The sequence below is a fragment of the Mauremys mutica genome, chromosome 15, assembly GCF_020497125.1.
Source record: "Mauremys mutica isolate MM-2020 ecotype Southern chromosome 15, ASM2049712v1, whole genome shotgun sequence".
NCBI lineage: Eukaryota > Metazoa > Chordata > Testudines > Geoemydidae > Mauremys > Mauremys mutica.
This window is the reverse complement of record NC_059086.1, coordinates 2,807,351-2,829,615: the sequence shown is the minus strand read 5'-3', so window position 1 is coordinate 2,829,615 and position 22,265 is coordinate 2,807,351. Positions and strand designations below refer to the sequence as shown.

Genomic DNA, 22,265 nt, shown 5'->3' with positions numbered 1-22,265 from the left:
TGCTTGTGCCCTGTCCCGAGTGCCCCCTTCCTCGCTGCCCCCCCTGCCCCCTTCCCCACTGCCCCCCTCCCTCACCCCTCTGCCCCTTCCCCGCTGCTCCCCCTCCCTCACCCCTTCCCCGCTGCTCCCCCCTGCCCCCTTCCCCACTGCTCCCCCTCCCTCACCCCTTCCCCCCTTCCCCGCTGCCCCCCTCCCTCACCCCTCTGCCCCTTCCCCGCTGCTCCCCCTCCCTCACCCCTCTGCCCCTTCCCCGCTGCTCCCCCTCCCTCACCCCTCTGCCCCTTCCCCGCTGCTCCCCCTCCCTCACCCCTCTGCCCCTTCCCCGCTGCTCCCCCTCCCTCACCCCTCTGCCCCTTCCCCGCTGCTCCCCCCCTCCCTCACCCTCTGCCCCTTCCCCGCGGCTCCCCTCCCTCACCCCTCTGCCCCTTCCCCGCTGCTCCCCCTCCCTCACCCCTTCCCCCCTTCCCCACTGCCCCCCTCCCTCACCCCTTCCCCGCTGCCCCCCTCCCTCACCCCTTCCCCCCTTCCCCTCTGGCCCACTCCCTCCCCCCCTTGCCACTTCCCCCCTGCTCCCCCTCCCTCACCCCTGTGCCCCTTCCCCACTGCTCCCCCTCCCTCACCCCTTCCCCCCTTCCCTGCTGCCCCCCTCCCTCACCCCTCTGCCCCTTCCCCGCTGCCCCTTCCCCCTTCCCCACTGCCCCCCTCCCTCACCCCTTCCCCCCTCTGCCCCTTCCCCCATCCCCACCGCTCCCCCTCCCCCTCCCTCACCCCTTCCCCCCTTCCCCGCTGCCCCCCTCCCTCACCCCTTTGCCCCTTCCCCGCTGCTCCCCCTCCCTCACCCCTCTGCCCCTTCCCCGCTGCTCCCCCTCCCTCACCCCTTCCCCCCCTCTGCCCCTTCCCCCCCGCTCCCCCCCCACTCACGGTGCGCAGGAACTGCACATCATCCTCCCCTTCCCCACCCTCGGCCATGGCTGCGGGGGGCTGCGGGGCTCGGGCCGGCCGCTCAGCGGGGAGAGCCGGGAGTGAGGGGCCGGGCCGGGCCGGGCTGGGCTGCCCGCAGCGGGCGGGGGAGCGGCCCTGGACCCGCCCCCGGCCGCCGCCGATTGGAGGGGGGAGCTCGGAGGGGGGAGTCTGGGGGGGGAGCTGGAGGGAGGGGGGAACAAGCCCAGAGAAGGGGGGGGCAGGTGGCCAGAGAGCGGGTGCAGAGGGAGGGAAGGAGAAAACCAATGACTGAGGGGAGGGGGGGCCCCTGGCCCCCAGTGTGGGGAGGGGGAGGGGGAGGGGCTCCTCTGCCCCCCCCCCCCCCGGCTGCCCTAGTCTAGTGGGACTGCAGGAAATCCCCTCTTAGAGCCCAGGACTCCTGGGTTCTCTCCCCTGCTCTGGGAAAGAAAGCTGGGGCGGGGGAGGTGTGGGAGCCAGGACTCCTGGGTTCTATTCTCAGCTCCCCCCCCCTGGTTTAGGAGCTAAGGCAGGTGCCTCACCTGGCCAGCAGCTCCCTCGCCCCCGTCACGGGTGTTCCCCTGCTGCACGGACCCCACCGGGCCCTTCGTGTGTGCCTGCCTCAGTTTCCCCAATAGACTGAGTGTTTAACTAGGTGAGGGGAAACGGTGGCTTAATGGCTGCAGGGTGCAATGGAGGGCTGGGTGCTGGGCCCCACGCCCCGCTGGGACCACCGTCCCTGGAGAACAAAGACCTAGGCCAGACCTTTCGCTAGCCGGGAAGAGGAGCAAAGGACTGAGGCCGGGGAGGGTGGCTTAGTCGGCTGGAATTAGGGGCACTGTGGGGCAGGAGGCAGAGACACAGGCCCGGGCTCTGCTCAGCTCCTGCTGGAGTGGCTGCAGCGTCCCCTTCCCTCTGCCAAGCTCAGAGCTCCCTGCGCTGCGTCCCGGCTCCTCCGTTTTCACACCGCCGGCCCAGAGGTGCTGGGGGTGCGGCTCTGAGGGGAGCTCACGGCAGGACGCAGGGGGGCTGGAGGCGCTGAAACCGAGGGGCTGACCCCAGTGACCCAGAGGGGGGCTGACAGATGGAAGGGGTCCTCCTAGGGGCTGTCCCAGCACCCCCGCCCTGGGGATCAATGACAAGGGCTTCTTCCCACCCGGGAAAGGGAAACACACGCACGTCCCTTGATGCCAGTCCAGGGGCGGCCGGAGTAGCAGGCGTAGAGAGAGAAATTCTGCTAAAAATCAGGCTCCAGCCTGAGGCTGTTCTGTGCGTAGATGTGGAACCTGAGGCACAACACGATGATGCAGCAGAGAAGGGCGTCTGGGAACAGATCCCACCCCTGCTCAGCGCCCCCGGCTGGGTTGCTTTTTGCCACACGCTGGAGAGGCAGACCTGCCATTCAGCCTTGCCTCAGTTTCCCAGCTGGCCACACGCACCCAGCTCTTGGCCCCTGGCGGCGGCGGCGACAACCGGAAGGGCTCAGGGAAGGGGAGCGGAGTTTTGTTCTGTTTGTACAGGGCCTGGCACCCTGGGGCTCCAGTAATACGGAGAGTGAGCCCGAAATAATACAAAAATATTGTCTTCACATTGCAACATCAGAGAAAAGTCACGGGGGGGGGGGGGGAAATACGCTCACACCACACTCAGCGTTGAACCGGGTCCCAGGGGGCTGGCAGGTGCCCCTCACAGCTATGAAAACGGGGGCCTGAATACAGAGCCGGCCTCCGGTTCCTGCCCGGGCGATGCAGGTTGCTCTGCAGGGCAGGTCGCTAGAGGGCGCCCGGGGTGGAATCCATCAGGCTGGGTCGTTAATTAGCAGCCTAGGAGAAGGGAGCCAAGGACAGTCGTGGGGCACCGGGTGCTAATTGGGTGATGCTGCAGATCAGCAGCCAAAATCAAATAAATCCATCCTGGCCCCCAGCTCTGGGCTGCCCATCAGCATGCCTGGCAGGAAGACACAGGGCGACCCCCCCCAGCTGGGATCAGGGCCCCCGCATGCCAGGCGCTGCCCAGAAACACCCCCCCAGCTGGGATCAGGGCCCCCGCATGCCAGGCGCTGCCCAGAAACACCCCCCCAGCTGGGATCAGGGCCCCCGCATGCCAGGCGCTGCCCAGAAACACAGCCCCGCCCAGCTGGGATCAAGGCCGCCCCCTAGGCCCATTCCTCTCCCAGCGCTGGGGCAGGAAGATGGGATAGTGCAAAGCTGGATTTATGGTGCACCCCCCCCCCCCCAATAGCCCTTTAGTACAACCCAGGTCATGGGGCTTTTTCGTGGCTTGCTGCAAAGCTGCCCTGGGTCCTGGCCATGGGGCAGGGAGAGACACCCCCTCTCCCCCCCACGGGGGTGGGGGGGGGGGAACATGGCCAGCCCCAGCATGCTAGGAGCAGGGGCAGCTGGGTAACGCGCCCAGGCAGCTGTCTGCTGCAGAGATCTCAGGGCACAGCCAGACCCCAGAGCCACCGGGCTCCAGCGGGACAGCCCAAGATGGACCCCACCGGCCCGGCCCTGGGGCCAACCCTGGGACTGGATGAGATGGGGGGCCCCACCCCCGCCCTACAGCTCCACACCTCTCCCCACATTCAAGGGGCAAGAGACCAAAGACCCCTGGCTTCTCCCCCAGCTTTGGGAGGGGGGGGTCTAGTGGGGGTGGGCAGGGAGGCAGGACTCCTGGAATCTTTTCCCAGCTCATCCCCCACCCCCACTTCCCCCTAAGGCCCAGTTCCCCTTCTGGAGCTGGGACTGGAACCCAGGAGTCCTGGTGCCCAGCCCCCTGCTCTAAGCTCCTGGGTTTCAGCCCCAGAAGGGGAACTGGGCAGTCGGGGAAGTTGCTTTGCCTCAGTTTCCTCATCTATACCCAGGGAGGGGGGTTAATTCCTCACCCCCTCAGGGGCTCGGAGCGCTGGGGGGCCCGGCTCACGGTACATTAAGGAGGCCAGCGGGTTTGGTTGAAGTTTCAGGTGCGTGCAGATCTCCCAGGAGCCCTAATCTCACTGCCGGTGGCACAGCTCTGTCCATCCACGTCCCCTGTCCTGTAAAAATCCAGCCTCCCCTCGGTTACAAAAATCAAACAATTCCCCCCCCCCAATCCCAGCCCCCTCAATCCAGCAGCAGCGAGATCCCACCCTGTGCAGGAAACCCAGCGGCAAACACCCCGGGGGAGCCACAATCTGGGCCGACCCCACCACTTCTTTGGGTGGAAAAAGGGGGAAACAAGTTTTTTAAAAACCTTTTATTCTGGAAGAAATTTAAACATTTGAAAGGAAAGAAACATCGAGCCCATGGGCCTTCTGGCTTTCGGAAGTATTGAGTGTGACTAGAGGGGAGACCCCGCCCGCCCCCGGCTCGGGAAAAAGACACCACAGTCCCTACACTTTGTATAGGTATCAGGGCCCGTCTCCAGAAACAAGCAGTGTGCTCTCACCCCCCCTCCCTCCACCCCACAGCGAAACGCAGGAACTGCAGCCCAAGGCGTGAAAGAGCCGGCAGCAGAAACCCAGGCGCGAGGAGCTGGTACCAGGAGATTACAGGGTAAAAAAAACCCGAGGCCGATTTCTCTGCCGGGCATTTGAACCCAGGACGAGCCAGTTCCCAGAGGCCAGCGAGCGAGGGTGCAGAGCAGCTTGGGAAGTGCCGGCCGAGGGACGAAATGCACAGAATTCTGCCTGCCAGGACCAGGCGAGGACACGGCTGCTAAGGGGAGGCAGCCGCGGTGCCCAGGGGTGCCCGGCCGTCAGCCCCACCCGGTTTGGGTCACCCGGAGGGCGAGGGGAGCGCTCAGCCACAGCCCAGGGGATTCCAAACTTCCGGCCCCAGTTTGCTCCCTGGAAGGGAGGGGAATGCGGCACATCAAGGGAGGGCACCAGCCCAAGCAGACAGACTGTGCCCCCCCCCCCCCGACAGATCCAGGGAGTCCCGGCTGGCGGTGAGTTTAGTAGCCAGCAGGGGAGATCTGGGGGTCGCAGGAGGGGCCGGCGGGGGCCATGTCCCGGGGGCTGGCGGTGGGCTCCCTCCGGCCCCGCAGCCCCGCGAAGGCCAGGGTGAGGTGCTTGTGGCCCACCAAGATCTGCCGCCCACAGGCCCGGAAGTAGCTCAGTGGACTCTTGGGGGGCTGCAGGGCAGGGTCGCCCCGCCCCGAGGCCTGGGCCTGGCCCCCGGCCCCGCCGGGCAGGGGCAGGGCGCTCTCATGGCTGAGCGAGCGCCCGAAGCGCCGGCCCCGGGCTGCCCGCTTGGGGGTGCCGGCTCCGGCTCCGGCGGGCTGGGCGGGGGAGCGTGGGAAGGCCAGGGTCAGTCGCTTCACCTGGCGCTTGGGGGCACCGGCGGGGCCGGGCCGACGCTGGGCAAGAGAGCCAGGAGCCGGCTCCTCCTCCGGGCCACCCCCCCCAGCCCCCAGGCAGCCGGGCACAGCACCGCCCGGGGCCAGCGTGACACACAGCATGCGGGGGCCCAGCGGCTCCAGGCCAGGTCGGCTCCCCGGCGCGTCATCCAGCGGCTCTGTCTCACCTCCTCCAGGGCGGGATGGGGAGCTCCCCGCCCCGGCTGCTCCTGGGGGGTCGTTGACGCTGCCCTCTGCCCCCGACAGGCCCTCCGGCCAGCTCAGGGACCTGCGCAGGGCCCGCTGCTGCCTGCAGGGGACCCCAGTGCGGCTTCCGAACCAGGCCTCCAGGTCCAGCTCCGCGGTGCACGGCTTCTTGCCGGCATCCGCGGATCCCGCAGCGGGCACGGGGTCTCGCTTGCTCTGCCCGGCAGCGGGGTCTTCGACAGCACGTGTCCCTGGAACACAGACATGGCCCCGTCACGGCCCACCCGCGTCATGGGAGGCGGCATCAGACACAGCAGTGAGATGCAGCCACCTCGGGGGCGCAGCGTGGCAGCTGTTTGTACCGGGTTCCCTCGCTGTGGGGCAGGGCACGAGGATTGTTTGTGAGGGATCCCTCACCCGGCACGGAGATGCAGCCACCGCTGGGGTGGGGTGGGGTGCAGGGGCTGGTTACACAGGGACCCCTCACCCGGCACGGAGATGCAGCCACCGCTGGGGTGAGGCACAGCAGCTAATGCGCTGACAGGGCTGGATATGGGCAAACCCTGATCTCTACGCGGTTGGGATCTTCGACCCGGCGGCCGTGGCGGCATCGTGCGAACAGACCCACGGCGCGCCGAGGCTCTCTGGCCCTGGGACGGGGGCAGGGTGAAGATGAGCCTGCAGGTCCAGCAACCACTAACCCCCCGCCCACCCCGCCCCGCCCCGCCCGGCTCTGTTGAAACCAGCCGATTACAACACAGACGACAGGGCCGGGAAGCTATTTCGCCATTGGGCCGAGATGCAGCGCGGCTGCTGCAGTGGGGAGGGGCGGTCTGGGGTTACGGGGTGCAACCCTCCCGCCCCACAGACTGGGAAGGGGAAGCCGGGTCAATGGTGGGGCAGGCAGGACGGGTGCCAGCCGAGGATGCTGATGGGGGTCCCTCTGGGGAGAACAGAGGAACCCCCTGCTGCTCCCACCCAAGCCCATCACCATGGTGTCTGGGTCGTGCCTCCCCCAGCTCTGATCCAAACCCCACTCCCTTTATCTACCCCCCGCACCCCTAGAAGATGGGGGGGGGCTTTGTAGGGCATGGGCTGTACCATCATCCGGCTCCGTGGGCCTGCACAAGGGCAGCGGGACCCAGCTCTGTGGGGCTCGGTGCCCCTCCAGGCCATCTGCCACCACCCTCTTCAGCAGGTGCCAGCCGCTGGGTTCGGGGGCCTTGGCGTCCCGCTTGGCGAGGTCCGGGGGAGGCTGCAGGGGGGAGAAAGGGAGAAGGGCTGCGGCTTTGCTCCGTGGGCTAGAAAGCGCCTGGAGGGGCCTGCGACTAGGTGCCAGGGGAGGCCTCCGAGGTCTGACCCGACCCCCGGGAGCAAGCTGACACGTGGCACTAGGAGGCCGGCCCCTTTCAAGCAGCGCGGGGACACTGGGTTCTCCCCCGTGTCCCTTTAAACTCCCCCCACCCCCACCCCAGCCCCGGATGCCCAAGTTCTTTTCCACAACCCAAGCTATGGCATTGCTAATGAGCTGGCCCAGGTGTGTGGAACTGCTGCCCCCTGCTGGTAGGCCTGGGGGGGCTGCACTGCCACGATCACTACTGCCCCCTGCTGGGTGGACCCTGCGCTGCAGCGTCACGCATCTTAGGCCCTATACTGCTAACGGGGATTCACCTCTAGGCCAAAGAGGGGCCCGTGCGTCTGGAGTTACTCACCAGCTCCTTCCCGCTACGGGCGAAGATGCGCAAGGATTTGCGCCCCGCGTCCTGCCGCTCGAATGGGGCTGGGGAGCCGTGGGGGGATCGGGCGGGGAGCTTCCTGGACAGGAAGAAGCTCGGCGTCAGGAGAGCTGCCCAGGCACGGCACCAAGCCGGCTCCAGGGGAGACCCCAGAGCCAGGCTCTGCCCAAGGCACCGCCAGAGACGTCCACCGGGCCTCGAATGCTGCCCGCGAACTGAGCAGGGATGAGCCGATTACACACACACACCCCGGGGTGGGGTTTGTGTGTCAGGCATTGCGCTGGGACCCAGGAGATCAAGGTTCAATTCCAGACTCTGCCACCACCTCCCTGGGGGACGCCTTGGGCAACCCCCCCCCCCATCTCCTGGGCCTCAGTTTCCCCAGCTGTTGCGGGGGGGGGAATGTCTGCAGTGCCAGGCACAATGAGCAGCCCGAGTCTCAGTAGGGGGGTCTGAGCAGCACCCGGCCCCACAGAGGTCCCCAGCTCAGGAACCAGCATTTCCAGCCATTGCCCCGGGATACACCTGTGGGGCAGGAGCAGGCATCCCAACATGGTGCAGTTACCAGTGGGGAGACCCCCCCCCCCTTACCTCTGAGGACGCCTCTTGCAGCTGCTTTTCCTTCGGTGCAGGCCGACACTGGGGGGCGGAGTCCCTGCGGTGGGGGGCAGCTCTGGGGGGCTGTCGGTGAAGACATCGGGGAGGTTGGCAGGAGCTGGGGGAGGGGAGACAGAGGGATCAGCCAAGAGGTGGGGGGCTGGTGTTTGGGGGCGAGAATAGATGCTTGTCTATTACGGGGGGAAGAGATAGGTGAGAGGGGTGTGATTACAGCAGGGGGGGGCTGGAAGCCAGGACTCCTGGGTTCTCTTCTCAGCTCTGGAAGGGGAGTGGGTTCTAGTGGCTAGAGCAGCAGGGGCTGGGAGCCAGGACTCCTGGGTTCTCTTTCCACCACCCCTCTTATCCTACCACCCCACGGTGCAGTCGGCCCCCCCGGCCGTACCATCTTCCGGGGGCTGGTCCAAGGGTCCCCGGCCTCGTCCGTGGACAGATCCGAGCCAGCCAGCCCCACGGCGGGTCTCCTGCAAGGGGCAGGTGTGGGCAGCGTTAGCGGGGGCCGGAACCGGCTCGCCCCCCGGAGTTCCCAGCGTGCATTGGAGGACGCGCCCGGGAAAGTGGGTGCCCCCCAAAGCTTGGCTCCTCCCCCCATCTGGCATCACCCGTCTGCATCCACACCACACTCCCCGGTGCCCCCCCCGTCCGACCCCAAACGCCCCCCGCTCCGAGCTCCCCGGTGCCCCCCCCGTCCGACCCCAAACGCCCCCCGCTCCGAGCTCCCCGGTGCCCCCCCGTCCGACCCCAAACGCCCCCCGCTCCGAGCTCCCCGGTGCGCCCCCCGTCCGACCCCAACCGCCCGCCGCTCCGAGCTCCCCGGTTCCCCCCCGGTCCGACCCCACACGCCCGCCGCTCCGAGCTCCCCGGTGCCCCCCCCGTCCGACCCCAAACGCCCCCCGCTCCGAGCTCCCCGGTGCCCCCCCCGTCCGACCCCAAACTCCCCCCGCTCCGAGCTCCCCGGTGCTCCCCCGTCCGACCCCAAACTCCCCCCGCTCCGAGCTCCCCGGTGCACCCCCCATCCGACCCCAAACTCCCCCCGCTCCGTTCTCCCCGGTGCCCCCCCCGTCCGACCCCAAACTCCCCCCGCTCCGAGCTCCCCGGTGCCCCCCCCGTCCGACCCCAAACTCCCCCCGCTCTGAGCTCCCTGGTGCCCCCCATCCAACCGCAAACGCCCCCCCCTCTGAGCTCCCCGGTGCCCCCCCGTCCGACCCCAAACTCCCCCCCGCTCTGAGCTCCCCGGGGCCCCCCAGGGGAACGGCACGGAGCCGCCTACCATTTCTTGGTGCCCAGCTGCGCCTCCCGGGCCAGCTCCTCCAAGGCCTTGCGCTTGGCGCTGCAGGGGGTCGTCTGGGGCACCAGGCTGGAGCCGCTCGGGGAGTCTAGGGAGAGGAGGGGGGCTGGAGTCCACACAGGCTGGGGGAGGTCCCCTATGTTTGCCCTGGGCTCTCCCCGACCCAGCAGGGCACCCCCCCCCACTCATGCACCCCATCGCTGCATGGAAGAGACCCTGTGGAGGCAGCGGGGGGCGCTCTCCCCGGCAGTCAGGGCCTGCCCCACTGCCCCAGGGGGCGCTGTGCTGCAAGGAGCGGGGGGCAGCAGGGGGCTCTCCCCTGGCAGTCAGGGCCTGCCCCACTGCCCCAGGGCGGCACTAGGGGGCGCTGTGCTGCAAGGAGCAGGGCTGGGGCAGCAGGGGGCGCTCTCCCCGGCAGTCAGGGCCTGCCCCACTGCCCCAGGGGGGCACTAGGGGGCGCTGTGCTGCAAGGAGCAGGGCTGGGGCAGCAGGGGGCGCTCTCCCCTGGCAGTCAGGGCCTGCCCCATTGCCCCAGGGCAGCGCTAGGGGGCGCTGTGCTGCAAGGAGCAGGGCTGGGGCAGCAGGGGCGCTCTCCCCTGGCAGTCAGGGCCTGCCCCATTGCCCCAGGGCAGCGCTAGGGGGCGCTGTGCTGCAAGGAGCAGGGCTGGGGCAGCAGGGGACTCTCCCCTGGCAGTCAGGGCCTGCCCCATTGCCCCAGGGCAGCGCTAGGGGGCGCTGTGCTGCAAGGAGCAGGGCTGGGGCAGCAGGGGACTCTCCCCTGGCAGTCAGGGCCTGCCCCATTGCCCCAGGGCAGCGCTAGGGGGCGCTGTGCTGCAAGGAGCAGGGCTGGGGCAGCAGGGGGCGCTCTCCCCTGGCAGTCAGGGCCTGCCCCATTGCCCCAGGGCAGCGCTAGGGGGCGCTGTGCTGCAAGGAGCAGGGGGGCAGCAGGGGACTCTCCCCTGGCGGTCAGGGCCTGCCCCATTGCCCCAGGGCGGCACTAGGGGGCGCTGTGCTGCAAGGAGCAGGGCGGGGGCAGCAGGGGGCGCTCTCCCCTGGCGGTCAGGGCCTGCCCCATTGCCCCAGGGCGTGCTAGGGGGCGCTGTGCTGCAAGGAGCAGGGGGGCAGCAGGGGACTCTCCCCTGGCGGTCAGGGCCTGCCCCATTGCCCCAGGGCAGCACTAGGGGGCGCTGTGCTGCAAGGAGCAGGGCGGGGGCAGCAGGGGGCGCTCTCCCCTGGCGGTCAGGGCCTGCCCCATTGCCCCAGGGCAGCACTAGGGGGCGCTGTGCTGCAAGGAGCAGAGCGGGGGGCAGCAGGGGGCGCTCTCCCCTGGCCAGCAGAGGTGGCCGATAGCCCCCGGGGGCCAGCGTTGCAGGAGGTGCCATTGCTCAGACAAGGTGCGAACCCAGCGTGGCTTTTCGTAGCCACCCCCTCAGGCCCAGAGTTGCTCTTTGTTTCAGTCCTAACCTGCTGCATGGCTGTGAACCAGCCCCCGCGCCCCACCCCAGAGGTGGCCGCATCCCAGTGCCAGGCAAAGGGTCTCTACGCACGCAGCGTAAAGCACTTTAGGATGCCCAGAGCCCTTTCCACAGCTGCTCAGATGAGGATCTGGGGACACCCAATATATGTGGGGGGGAGCTGGGGGGTTGCGAGTCGCCTTATACTCATCCAAGCCCCACGGTACCCAGCTGCCCCCCTCGAGCCAGCCCCCACCCCCATGCTCCCGCCCAGCAGCCCTGCACTCACCCACTCCCGGCCCCACAGCGCCACGCCCCACTCGCAGTTTGGTCAGGGCCCCGTTCACAATGTCTGCAAGACGGAAAACGGCAGATTTAACCCCATAGCGTCCCCCTATCACATCCCCGCCCACTAGGGCCAAACCCCCCCCACCCCCGGGGAAGCTTCCTGAACACCCCTTGGGGGGTGGGGCATAGTGACAGGGCAGGGGGCTTGTTCCATGGGTAGGGTGTCAGGACTCCTGGGTTCTCGCCCCATCTCTGGCAGGGGAGTGGGGACTAGTGGTCAGAACAGGGGACCGGGCACCAGGACTCCTGGGTTCTCTGCCTGTCCCCAGCAACGCTCACCACCAACGCTCCTCCGGCGAAGTCTCTGGCTCCGCTCCGCCAGCCCGTCTCCGGCATCCCCCGGCCCTGCCGGGCTCTGGCGGCCGCTGTCTGGCTCAGGGGCAGGAGCTGGGAGTTTGTCCAGGAGGAACTGGGGGACTCTGCCTAGAGGGGAGACACAGGGGGGGTTAGAGCCAAGACACCCTAAGAATCCCCTTCCTGTCACCCCAGAGCCACCTGCCTGCAGCCCCCGGACACTCCCATCCGTCAGGTGCCTCTTTGCTGCCACCCAGCCTCTAAAGCATGGGGGGGGGACCAGCATAGCAGGGGGGCAGAGCCCCCAGCAGCCCCAGCACCCTGCCACGCTGCGGGGGTCAGACCAGCCCACTGGACATGGGGCAGTCAGCAGAGCAGGGGATTCTGGGATAGGACACAGCTGGGAGGCCCTGACCCCAGTGTCCTGAGCTGCTGCCTCCTCTGGTCACCCCCTGCACTGACACTGGGATGCAGCCTCCTTCGCTGCCTGTCCCAGAGCAGCGTCCTGCTGCCAGTCAGCAGCCCCCGCGTCCCACCCCAGAGGTGGCTGCATCCCAGCATCGGGTGAGGGGGCCCTCCATAAACAGCCCCCGTGCCCCTCCCCAGAGGTGGCTGCATTGACCTGTGTAAACTGCTTGCAAGATACGTCTGGATGCAAAGCGCTAGAGACATTTCAGCAGGGACTGAAACGATTTCACAGCTTCCCCCAGGACACTGAGCCAGTCCAGGGCTCTGGGGGAATCCCCATTAGCAGTACAGGGCATAGGACACAGACGCTCAGAAGGGTCGGCCGTGCACACACCGATGTGGGGCGCGTGGCTGATCAGGGCCTGCACAGCACCCGCCTGGAGCAGCAGCCGCCGCTCGGTGCCCGGCACGTCACTCAGCGCACAGCTGGGGAAGAGGTTGGGGGCGAAGATCACGGCCAGGTTGGCCTCGTCCATCTTGTTCTCCTGGCACCTGCGGGGGAGGGGGGAGGTGAGCTGAGCCGGACGCGAGGGCTTGGCCAGAAGCAGACCCATGTCGCTGGGCGTTCAAACCCAGCCGGGTCCCAAGTGCCTCCAGGCTCAGCCCCATCTGAATATCACTGCACAGCCCAGCAGGGAGAGCAGTCTCTGGAGAGGCCCAGGGCCGGGGTAGCAGGGGCTGCGGGTCGGGAGTGAGGGGCACCGGCAGAGCTGGGGGAGCCCAGGGCCGGGGTAGCAGGGGCTGTGGGTCGGGAGTGAGGGGCACCAGCAGAGCTGGGGGAGCCCAGGGCCGGGGTAGCAGGGGCTGTGGGTCGGGAGTGAGGGGCACCGGCGCACACCCACCTGGCTGCCACATCGCGCAGGAAGGTGCAGAAGTAGCGGAGGGCGCGGGCGCTGTGGCGGGGCAGCAGGCAGCTCAGCAGCAGGGTGAGGGGGCCGCGCTCGCCCTCGGCTGGGTGCTGCTGGGCGCGGCACAAGGGGTCCTGCAGCTCGGCCGGGATCAGGGGCTCGGGCAGGTGCCGCAGGAATTGCTTGAGCAGCGCGGCCAGGTCGCAGGGGGCAGCCGAGTCCAGGCACCTCTCCCCGGCCTCCAGCTGGGCCTGGAACGACAGGGGGGGCAGATCTGCCACCAACACCCCAGGGGACTCACGCCCCACCCCGTGCCTCAGTTTCCCCACCCACCTGGCCTGCGTCATTCCAGGGCTGATGGGCGCTAGGGACAGGCAGAAGGCTCAGCTGCAGAGCCCGGCCCGGCCCGTTCTCTCACCCGCTCCCCGCTGAAGCCCGTGGATCAGCCAGCCAGGCCTCACTGGGCATGGACCAGATCCCCCTGCCTGACCCCTCCAGCCCTGGAGCATGAGGGTGGGTTCCCCTTTGGCTCCCCATGCTCTCTCCTGCCTGCCCCCTGGAGGCCAAGGGAGGGGCTGAGCAAAGACCCCAGATCCCCACCAAGCTGTGGGAGGGGGACAGGCTTGGAGCAGGGGCGCTACCCAAGACTCCAGCCTGGGTCTGTGGCAACATCCCTTGGATTTCATCAGCCTGTGGCAGCAGGAAACCCGGGGCACAGGGATGCTGCTGGCCCCCAGCCTCCCAAAAAGTCCCCCCAATCCCCAGTGTTCCCTCCTCCCCCGAGAGCAGGCACTGGGAGAGAAGGGAGCTTTGGAAGTGAAACTGAAGAAGGGAGAGGTTGACTTGTGTGTGTGGTGGGAGGGGGAAGCCAGGACTCCGGGGTTCTCTCTGCAGTTCTCAGAGGGGAGTGGGGTCTAGTGGTTAGAGCAGGGGGGCTGAGAGCCAGGACTCCTGGGTTCTCTCTGCAGCTCTGTGAGGGGAGTGGTGCCTAGTGGTTAGAGCAGGGTGCATGTCTGTATCAGGGGTACACGGGGGATGATCATCCCATCCACTGCAAGTTCAACATGCTTTCCAAGCGCATCCTCCTGCATCTGGCCCAGACCGAGCTGAACAGCCTACTACTGCTGCCGGCCCCGAGCGCCTCCTCACACTCCAGGGGTGCAGTGTTCATGGGGAGGGCTCCCATCCCCCCCCACACACACACACAGGCGCCGGATCTCGCCCTGCCTGGAGCACAATCACTAACCACCATCAGCCACACGCCAGGGCCTGCTTGCCGGCCGAGACGTACGTGCCGAGTCAGCCTGCGACGGGGTGGGGGAGGAGGTTCGTTATCACGGCTGAGCGGGGGTGGGGGGGAGCCTGCCCCTGAGCAGGGAGGGGGCCACGTACCTTTAAGGCCTTGACGCGGGTCACGGAGCCGGATTTCCGGAACAGCCCCTCCGTGTGCAGATGCCGCCGCAGGGCCTCGCAGATCTGCACCAGGAACCTGGGGGCAGACCCGGGGGAGGGGGGGCGCTAAGGAGGCAGCAGTGTGTGTGGGGGGTGGTTCTCAGTCCGCATCAGCCCCTCCCCCCTTAACCCTTTGGGGGTCTTGGGGCCGAACCTCTCTGGGTCAGCGCCCCCCAGCACGTCGGCCTGAGTCTGCCGAGAGCCTGAGACAATTGCCCTGGGGGGAAGGGACTGCCCCATTTACCCCTCTCTGAAACCCACTGCTCCATGGGGCCTCTCTACCGACACCCCCACAGCGGGGGTCTCTGTGAGCAAGGGGCTGGACCCCCCCACGGCTCTGCTCCTGGGAGGGGCGTCGCCCCCAAGGGGGGGGGGTCTGTGTAGCTGCCCCTGACGCTTCAAATGAGGTGGGGCCAGGGCTACTGAACGCAGGGGCGGGGCCATTGCGAGCTGGGCGGGGGGGGGGTCTCTAGCCCCTCCTCCCTCCAGCCCAGCCATGAAGTTATTGGAGGCGCATTTCCTAAGATCCGGATCCAATCCCGGTGCCGGCTGGTGCGAGCTCCCCCTTCGCCCCCCCCACTCACCGCGGGACTCCCTCCACGCTCTCCGACAGGGGCAGCGCCTGCAGCGGGGTCCCGAACGGGCCGGCGGGCGCCGCCAGGGGCGATTTCTCCTGGTGCTGAGAGAGGAGAGAGAAGAGACGGGACTTGGCACTGGGCCGCTGCTCTGAGCTGTCCGGCTTAGGCCCCTCCCCCTGGTGCCCATCACCGCGGCCTCTGGGCATCAGACTGGAGGGCAGAGGATGGGGTCAGTGCCCGTGCGGCCAGCGTGGAAGAGCTGTGGCCAAGAGCAGGCAGCCTCCCTGCCAGCTGACCCATTGCCCCGGGCCTAAAGACGACTCCCCCCTAGCTGCGGGCAGTAGAGGGCGTATGAGACACAGAGCAGCAGGTCTGATTGGAGTCAGCAGAAGGCAGCTTGGTTCATCCCAATACCCCACAGTGAAACCTCACCACAGAGCTGAAGATAAAAGGGGGCCCCCTCATTCCCCCCCCCCCCAATATCTGCCCTCTCTGGGGAAAGCCCGTGTGGCCCCCAGGGCAGAGCTCTCAAAGGCCTCTCCCCCGGGGGCATCAAGGGGGGAGCTCCATGCCTGTGGGCCTAGGCAGCGGGGCAGGGCTTACAGGGGGAGAAACAGGGTCACAGAAGCTGCTGCTGCTTTGAAGTGCAAGCGGCGCATCCGGTTTCACGCACTCGGCGCCCACAACAAGGGAACTGCTGCCAGTGTGACCTGGTTACGGGGGGGCTCCCCCAGCGCTCTGCTCCCAGGACGCCCCAAGGCTGGTTCGGGGGGGGGCAGCTTGGCGAAGAGCTTCGCAAAAGCCCCCCCCCCCCAATTTCCATGGCAGGTGGGGAAACTGAGGCATAAAGGTGCCCCCTACTTTGCCAACCAGAGCTGGGAATGGAACCCAGGAGTCCTGGCTCCCCCACCCCTCCGGTTCCAACTACTAGGCCTCACTCCCTCCTCCCAAGCTGGGAGGGGAACCCAGGAGTCCCGACAATCGGATCACAAACACTCCCCCCTGTTAATGAAACTCGCGCGGAGACGTCGCAGGGCTGGCAACGGGCTCCACCCCAGCCACAGCTGCCTGGAGGCCAGAGGGGGCCCACTGCTCCCCCACTTACAGGCGAGTCGCTCAGGGGGGGTTTCCAGTGCTTGAGCCTCACGCCAGCGCGCCGCAGGTGGCGGACAACAGCCTCTGCCAGCTCCCTTCTCTCCAGGCTCGGCATGGCTCCGGGGTCACGGCCGAGGCGTCACATCACGTGGCCCCAGCATGGGCCCAAGGGACACCCCACAACTGGGCAAGGAGGAGAGGGAACGACTTAGCCTGGCTCTGTCCCAGCACCCGACACAGCCTCCCTGTTTCATTTTTAAATGGAGACCCCCCCCCCCTTGGATTCACCCAACTACAGCTTTGCAAGATGCCTGGCTAGCAGGCACAATCCCCTTTACTCTGCCCCTCAGTCTCAGCCTGTCCCCTCACCAGCCAGTCCCCACCCCGAATCCTGGCCATTCCTTTCCTCCCAGACCCCTCCAGGTTTGGGTGCCCCCAATCCGACGCTGTCACCCCCTCTAATCTGTAGCCCCCCAAAGAAGCAGGGAAAACATCTGCTGGTCCCAGGTGCTCCCCTGACCTGCAGCCCATGGGGGACCCACTGGAGAGAGGAAAGGAGGCACCCTTTGATCTATTTATAAATTCCCCTGTGGGGGGGGGAGGTGGTGCTCGTTAGCCGCACCTTTTCCAGGTGCTGGCTGATACGCTAACGAGTCAATTTGTCTGTGGATCCTTCCCCCTTTGAATGTGTAGCAGCGCCTCAAAATACTCCCCCCACCCCAGAGACAGATCAACCCCCCCCCCCGCAATTAACCCTTTCCAGCCTCAAAATACTCCCCCCACCCCAGAGACAGATCAACCCCCCCCCCCCCGCAATTAACCCTTTCCAGGCGCTTCCGTCGTTAAAGCTGAATCTAGAGAAGTCACAGTCCTGCCATGGACCAGCCCCTGCCCCCCAGTCAGTGCTAATTAAGAGCAGAGGGTTGGAATTAACCAATTATCGGCCCCAGCTCTGAGGGGATCTGTTACAGTCTCCAAGACCCCTGTATTGTCCCACCGCTAGGGGGTTTTCCACCCCCCTCCCCTGCAGCCGTCCAGCGATGGTGCTGGCTAACTGGGGGGTGGATCCCCCAAACTGGGGTTAAATTGCCCGTTCCAGCCCCAGGGTCTCTGTGGCTCGGGCCTGGGCGCAGAGCCTCCAAGGGGGTTGGCACCGGCATAGCTGTGGGGATCTGGGCCGTGCTTGCCCCCCACACCCCACGGCATGTGCGCAGCTCCAGAGGCGGTTGCACCCACCAGCCCCCAGGGTCCTGCCCCCGGCACATGGAGAGAGAAGCAGGGCTGGCCCCGGACTCCCCCCGCAGCTCCCCCAGCACCGGAGGGTGTGACGAGGGGGGACTGTTCTCACTGGGGGCTGGGAATGCTGGGTTGGTGCCTCAGTGTCCCCAGTGCAGTTCTTAAGTATCTAGCAAAGCAAAAGGCCAGTGCACCTAAATGCCGACACTCTGTCTCCTGGCAACTGATGGCCGGGGCCCCTCCCTGCAAAGGTGCCGGCTGGAGGTGTTGGAGACAAAGGGGTCAGGTGACCTCCTGGCCCAGGAAAGGGGCTGGGGGGTGGGGGGCAGACTGGGGCTGGCTGGGGAAGGACACACAGGGCTCTGATTCCCCACTGGGGGCTGTGGGGCTCCTGGGGCCCCAAGATGGACCTAACAAGGGGGGATCCTGTTATCTGTGCCTGCAAGACCCAGTCCTGGACTGTGTTCCTGGCATCTAAATAAACCTTCTGCTTTCCTGGCTGGCTGAGAGTCCTGGTGAATCGCAGGGAGCCGGGGGGGCAGGGCCCTGACTCCCCCCACTCCGTGACAGAGGGGAAGAAAGCTGGGCCCCTGGGCTGTTTTCAGCCCTGCCCTGCCCTGAAACCTAGAAAAGCCCCATCATCCCCGCCCCGACTCTGCTGGGCCGGGGGGCGGGGGGGGAGCGACTCGGGCAGAGCTGCGGCCCCGCTGGGCCAGGCCACTGGCAGAGGGCACCGCTGGGGCAGAGCTGGCACAGCTGCGTGGGCTCTGGGCGAACGGCCCCCTGCACCGCCCATCGGGGATGGGGAAGGAACCAACGCGACAGCAGAAATCGAGGTGTCAAATTCCTAGATTCCGAGCCAAGACCCATTGTGATCCCAATTCCCAGAGCAGATCCGCACATCTCCTGCCCAGTCGGAGTCTGTCCAGCGTCACCGCCCAGCCACTGGGTCCTGTTCGACCTGCCGCCGCTGACTCACCAGCCCGTTATTAAATATTTCTTCCCCGGGCAGCTACTTACCGACAGAGCCCAAGCCACCCCCGAGCCGGCCCTTTGCTCAGCTCGACAGGCCGAGCTCCGAGAGTCTGTCTCTCCAAGGCAGGTTTTCTAACCCTTCGATCGTTCTCGCGGCTCTTCTCCGACCCCTCTCCCATTGGTCAACCCCCTTCTGGAGTTGTGGGCACCAGAACTGGACGCCGGGTCCCAGCAGCGGTCGCACCAGGGCCAGACACGGGGAGGAAAATATCCTCTCTGCTCCGGCGGGAGATTCCCCTGTTTGTGCAGCCCAGGATGGGGGTCGCGCTTCTGGCTGCAGCGTCGCACCAGGAGCTCAGCTGACTTCCCACCAGGGCCCCTGAAGGAAAACTGCACCAGAGACACTCTGCCTGTCTGTGACCCTTGGGTCGATCTACCCATCCCTCCTTCCCCATCCATCCATCCATCCCTCCTTCCCACACACCCCGTCCATCCATCCCTCCTTCCCATCCATCCCATCCATCCCTCCTTCCCACACACCCCATCCATCCATCCCTCCTTCCCATCCATCCCATCCATCCATCCCTCCTTCCCCATACACCCCGTCCATCCATCCCTCCTTCCCATCCATCCCATCCATCCATCCCTCCTTCCCCACACACCCCGTCCATCCATCCCTCCTTCCCATCCATCCCATCCATCCATCCCTCCTTCCCACACACCCCATCCATCCATCCCTCCTTCCCATCCATCCTTCCATCCATCCCTCCTTCCCACACACCCCATCCATCCATCCCTCCTTCCCATCCATCCCATCCATCCATCCCTCCTTCCCATCCATCCCATCCATCCATCCCTCCTTCCCCACACACCCCGTCCATCCATCCCTCCTTACCACACACCCCGTCCATCCATCCCTCCTTCCCACACACCCCGTCCATCCATCCCTCCTTCCCATCCATCCATCCATCCATCCATCCCTCCTTCCCACACACCCCATCCATCCATCCCTCCTTCCCATACACCCCGTCCATCCATCCCTCCTTCCATACACCCCGTCCATCCATCCCTCCTTCCCCACACACCCCGTCCATCCATCCCTCCTTCCCATCAATCCCTTCCCTCCATCCCTCCTTCCCCATACACCCCGTCCATCCATCCCTCCTTCCCCACACACCCCGTCCATCCATCCCTCCTTCCCCACACACCCCATCCATCCATCCCTCCTTCCCACACACCCCATCCATCCATCCCTCCTTCCCATACACCCCGTCCATCCATCCCTCCTTCCCATCCATCCCATCCATCCATCCCTCCTTCCCACACACCCCATCCATCCATCCCTCCTTCCCATACACCCCGTCCATCCATCCCTCCTTCCCACACACCCCATCCATCCATCCCTCCTTCCCCACACACCCCATCCATCCATCCCTCCTTCCCCATCCATCCATCCATCCCTCCTTCCCACACACCCCGTCCATCCATCCCTCCTTCCCATCCATCCCATCCATCCATCCCTCCTTCCCACACACCCCATCCATCCATCCCTCCTTCCCATCCATCCATCCATCCATCCCTCCTTCCCACACACCCCATCCATCCATCCCTCCTTCCCATCCATCCATCCATCCATCCCTCCTTCCCACACACCCCATCCATCCATCCCTCCTTCCCATACACCCCGTCCATCCATCCCTCCTTCCATACACCCCGTCCATCCATCCCTCCTTCCCCACACACCCCGTCCATCCATCCCTCCTTCCCCATACACCCCGTCCATCCATCCCTCCTTCCCATCCATCCCATCCATCCATCCCTCCTTCCCCATACACCTCGTCCATCCATCCCTCCTTCCCCACACACCTCGTCCATCCATCCCTCCTTCCCATCCATCCCATCCATCCATCCCTCCTTCCCCATACAACCCGTCCATCCATCCCTCCTTCCCATCCATCCCATCCATCCATCCCTCCTTCCCCATACACCCCGTCCATCCATCCCTCCTTCCCATCCATCCCATCCATCCATCCCTCCTTCCCCACACACCCCGTCCATCCATCCCTCCTTCCCACCACACCCCGTCCATCCATCCCTCTTTCCCACACACCCCGTCCATCCATCCCTCCTTCCCCACACACCTCGTCCATCCATCCCTCCATCCCATACACCCCCTCCATCCATCCCTCCTTCCCATACACCCCGTCCATCCATCCCTCCTTCCCATACATCCCGTCCATCCATCCCTCTTTCCCATCCATCCCATGGTTCGGCCCCGTCCATCCATCCCTCCTTCCCCACACACCCCGTCCATCCATCCCTCCTTCCCCATACACCCCGTCCATCCATCCCTCCTTCCCATCCATCCCATCCATCCATCCCTCCTTCCCCACACACCCCGTCCATCCATCCCTCCTTCCCACACACCCCATCCATCCATCCCTCCTTCCATACACCCCATCCATCCATCCCTCCTTCCCCATACACCTCGTCCATCCATCCCTCCTTCCCATCCATCCCATCCATCCATCCCTCCTTCCCACACACCCCGTCCATCCATCCCTCCTTCCCATCCATCCCATCCATCCATCCCTCCTTCCCACACACCCCGTCCATCCATCCCTCCATCCCATACACCCCGTCCATCCATTCCCACACACCCTGTCCATCCATCCCTCCTTCCCATCCATCCCATCCATCCATCCCTCCATCCCACACACCCCGTCCATCCATCCCTCCTTCCATACACCCCGTCCATCCATCCCTCCTTCTCATACAGCCCGTCCATCCATCCCTCCTTCCCCACACACCCCATCCATCCATCCCTCCTTCCCATCCATCCCATCCATCCATCCCTCCATCCCACACACCCCGTCCATCCATCCCTCCTTCCATACACCCCGTCCATCCATCCCTCCTTCTCATACAGCCCGTCCATCCATCCCTCCTTCCCCACACACCCCATCCATCCATCCCTCCTTCCCATACACCCCATCCATCCATCCCTCCTTCCCATCCATCCCATCCATCCCTCCCTCCATCCCACACACCCCGTCCATCCATCCCTCCTTCCATACACCCCCTCTATCATCTCTCTCTCTCTCTATCTCTCTCTCTCTCTCTCAGACACCCCGTAACCCCCCGCAGGGCCCCAGGGGAACAGTCGCTCTCGCTCACCACGGCATTTTTATATATTCTTCCTTCCTTCCTCCCTCAGCTAAAAAAAAAGCCCCTTTTCTTCACTTCTGCAGACGCAGCAGCCGAGCTCCCGCGAGCTGGGCTGGATCTCACCCAGGCCCAGACGGGCGTCCTCTAAGGACAGGGAATAGGGTGCGTGGTCAGTAGGGGGAGTGCTCCCTCCACAGTCAGTGCTGACCCCCAAACCCTGCGGCAATGCCAGGGGTGCTGCGCTGCGGGGAGTAGGTGAGCGGGGTCAGCAGGAGGCGCTCTTCAACTCTCAATCAGATCGGGGGGTCATCATCTCCTCTAAGCTGTTGTGCAGCATTGCTGTGAGCTGTTAAACTGCTGTGGTGCCTCACCCCAGAGGCAGCTGCATCTTAGCGCCGGATGAGGGCTCCCTGTATAAATGGCTGCCATGCCCCACTCCAGAGATGGCTGCACCTCTGTCCTGGGTGAGGGATCTCCGTGTAAACAGCTCCCTCCCCATGCCCCAGAAGTGGCTGCATTTGAGTGATATTTATGAAGTGTTTATAATGAGCATTTGGCTCCTTTCTGACGAAAGGCACTAGCTGATCATCTGCCTAGTCATTATTCTTATGATCTTCTTAGTGCTAAAGGAAAAAGCGCTGCTCCTAGACTCAGCCTCTGTTAGGCTTAGCTGACAAAACTGGTTCTAGGTCAGTGTGTTTAGTTCTGATTAGCCAATGGCCGCTCGGGGAGAGGAGTGGGGTTTAGTTATCAAACCTGGTGACTGGGTGTCAGGACTCATGGGTCCTGTTCCCAGCTCGGGGAGTGGTGTCTCGTGGTTAGAGCAGGTGACCGGGAGTCAGGACTCCTGGGTTCTGTTCCCAGCTTGGGGAGTGGGGTCTAGTGGTTAGAGCAGGTGACCGGGCGTCAGGACTCCCGGGTCCTGGTCCCAGCTCAGGAGTGGGGCCTAGTGGTTAGAGCAGGGGGGACTGAGAATCAGGACTCATGGGTTCTGGGTAGGGCATGGGCCCTAGTGGTTAGAGCAGGTGACCGGGAGTCAGGACTCCTGGGTTCTCTTCCTGGATTTGGAAGGGGAGCATGATTAGGTGGTTAAAGGGGGAAAGAGAGGCAGGACTCCTGGGTTCTTTCCCCTGTTGTGGACAGACACATTGGCGCTCTGTCTCTCTCTCACAGCCCACTGTCCTGACATCACACATACAAGCCAGTTCCTTTTTTTATCACCCATCAGCACAAATGTTACCAGTTCC

General features: G+C 65.6%; 1 protein-coding gene and 1 pseudogene across 1 annotated transcript in view; both read right to left on the bottom strand.

Annotated features, from left to right (window-relative positions):
* The window catches only part of RYR1 (ryanodine receptor 1), a 121,930-nt gene extending 120,917 nt beyond the window's left edge, over nt 1-1,013 (bottom strand). The window contains exon 1 of the mRNA XM_044988271.1: nt 922-1,013. Coding sequence (XP_044844206.1) covers nt 922-969 — 48 coding nt within the window. The 5' untranslated portion in view covers nt 970-1,013. The remainder of the gene's footprint in view (nt 1-921) is intronic.
* Nucleotides 1,014-4,872: 3,859 nt separating this feature from the next.
* Nucleotides 4,873-18,278, bottom strand: LOC123350493 (annotated as a pseudogene).
* Between the last annotated feature and the right edge of the window lie 3,987 nt (nt 18,279-22,265).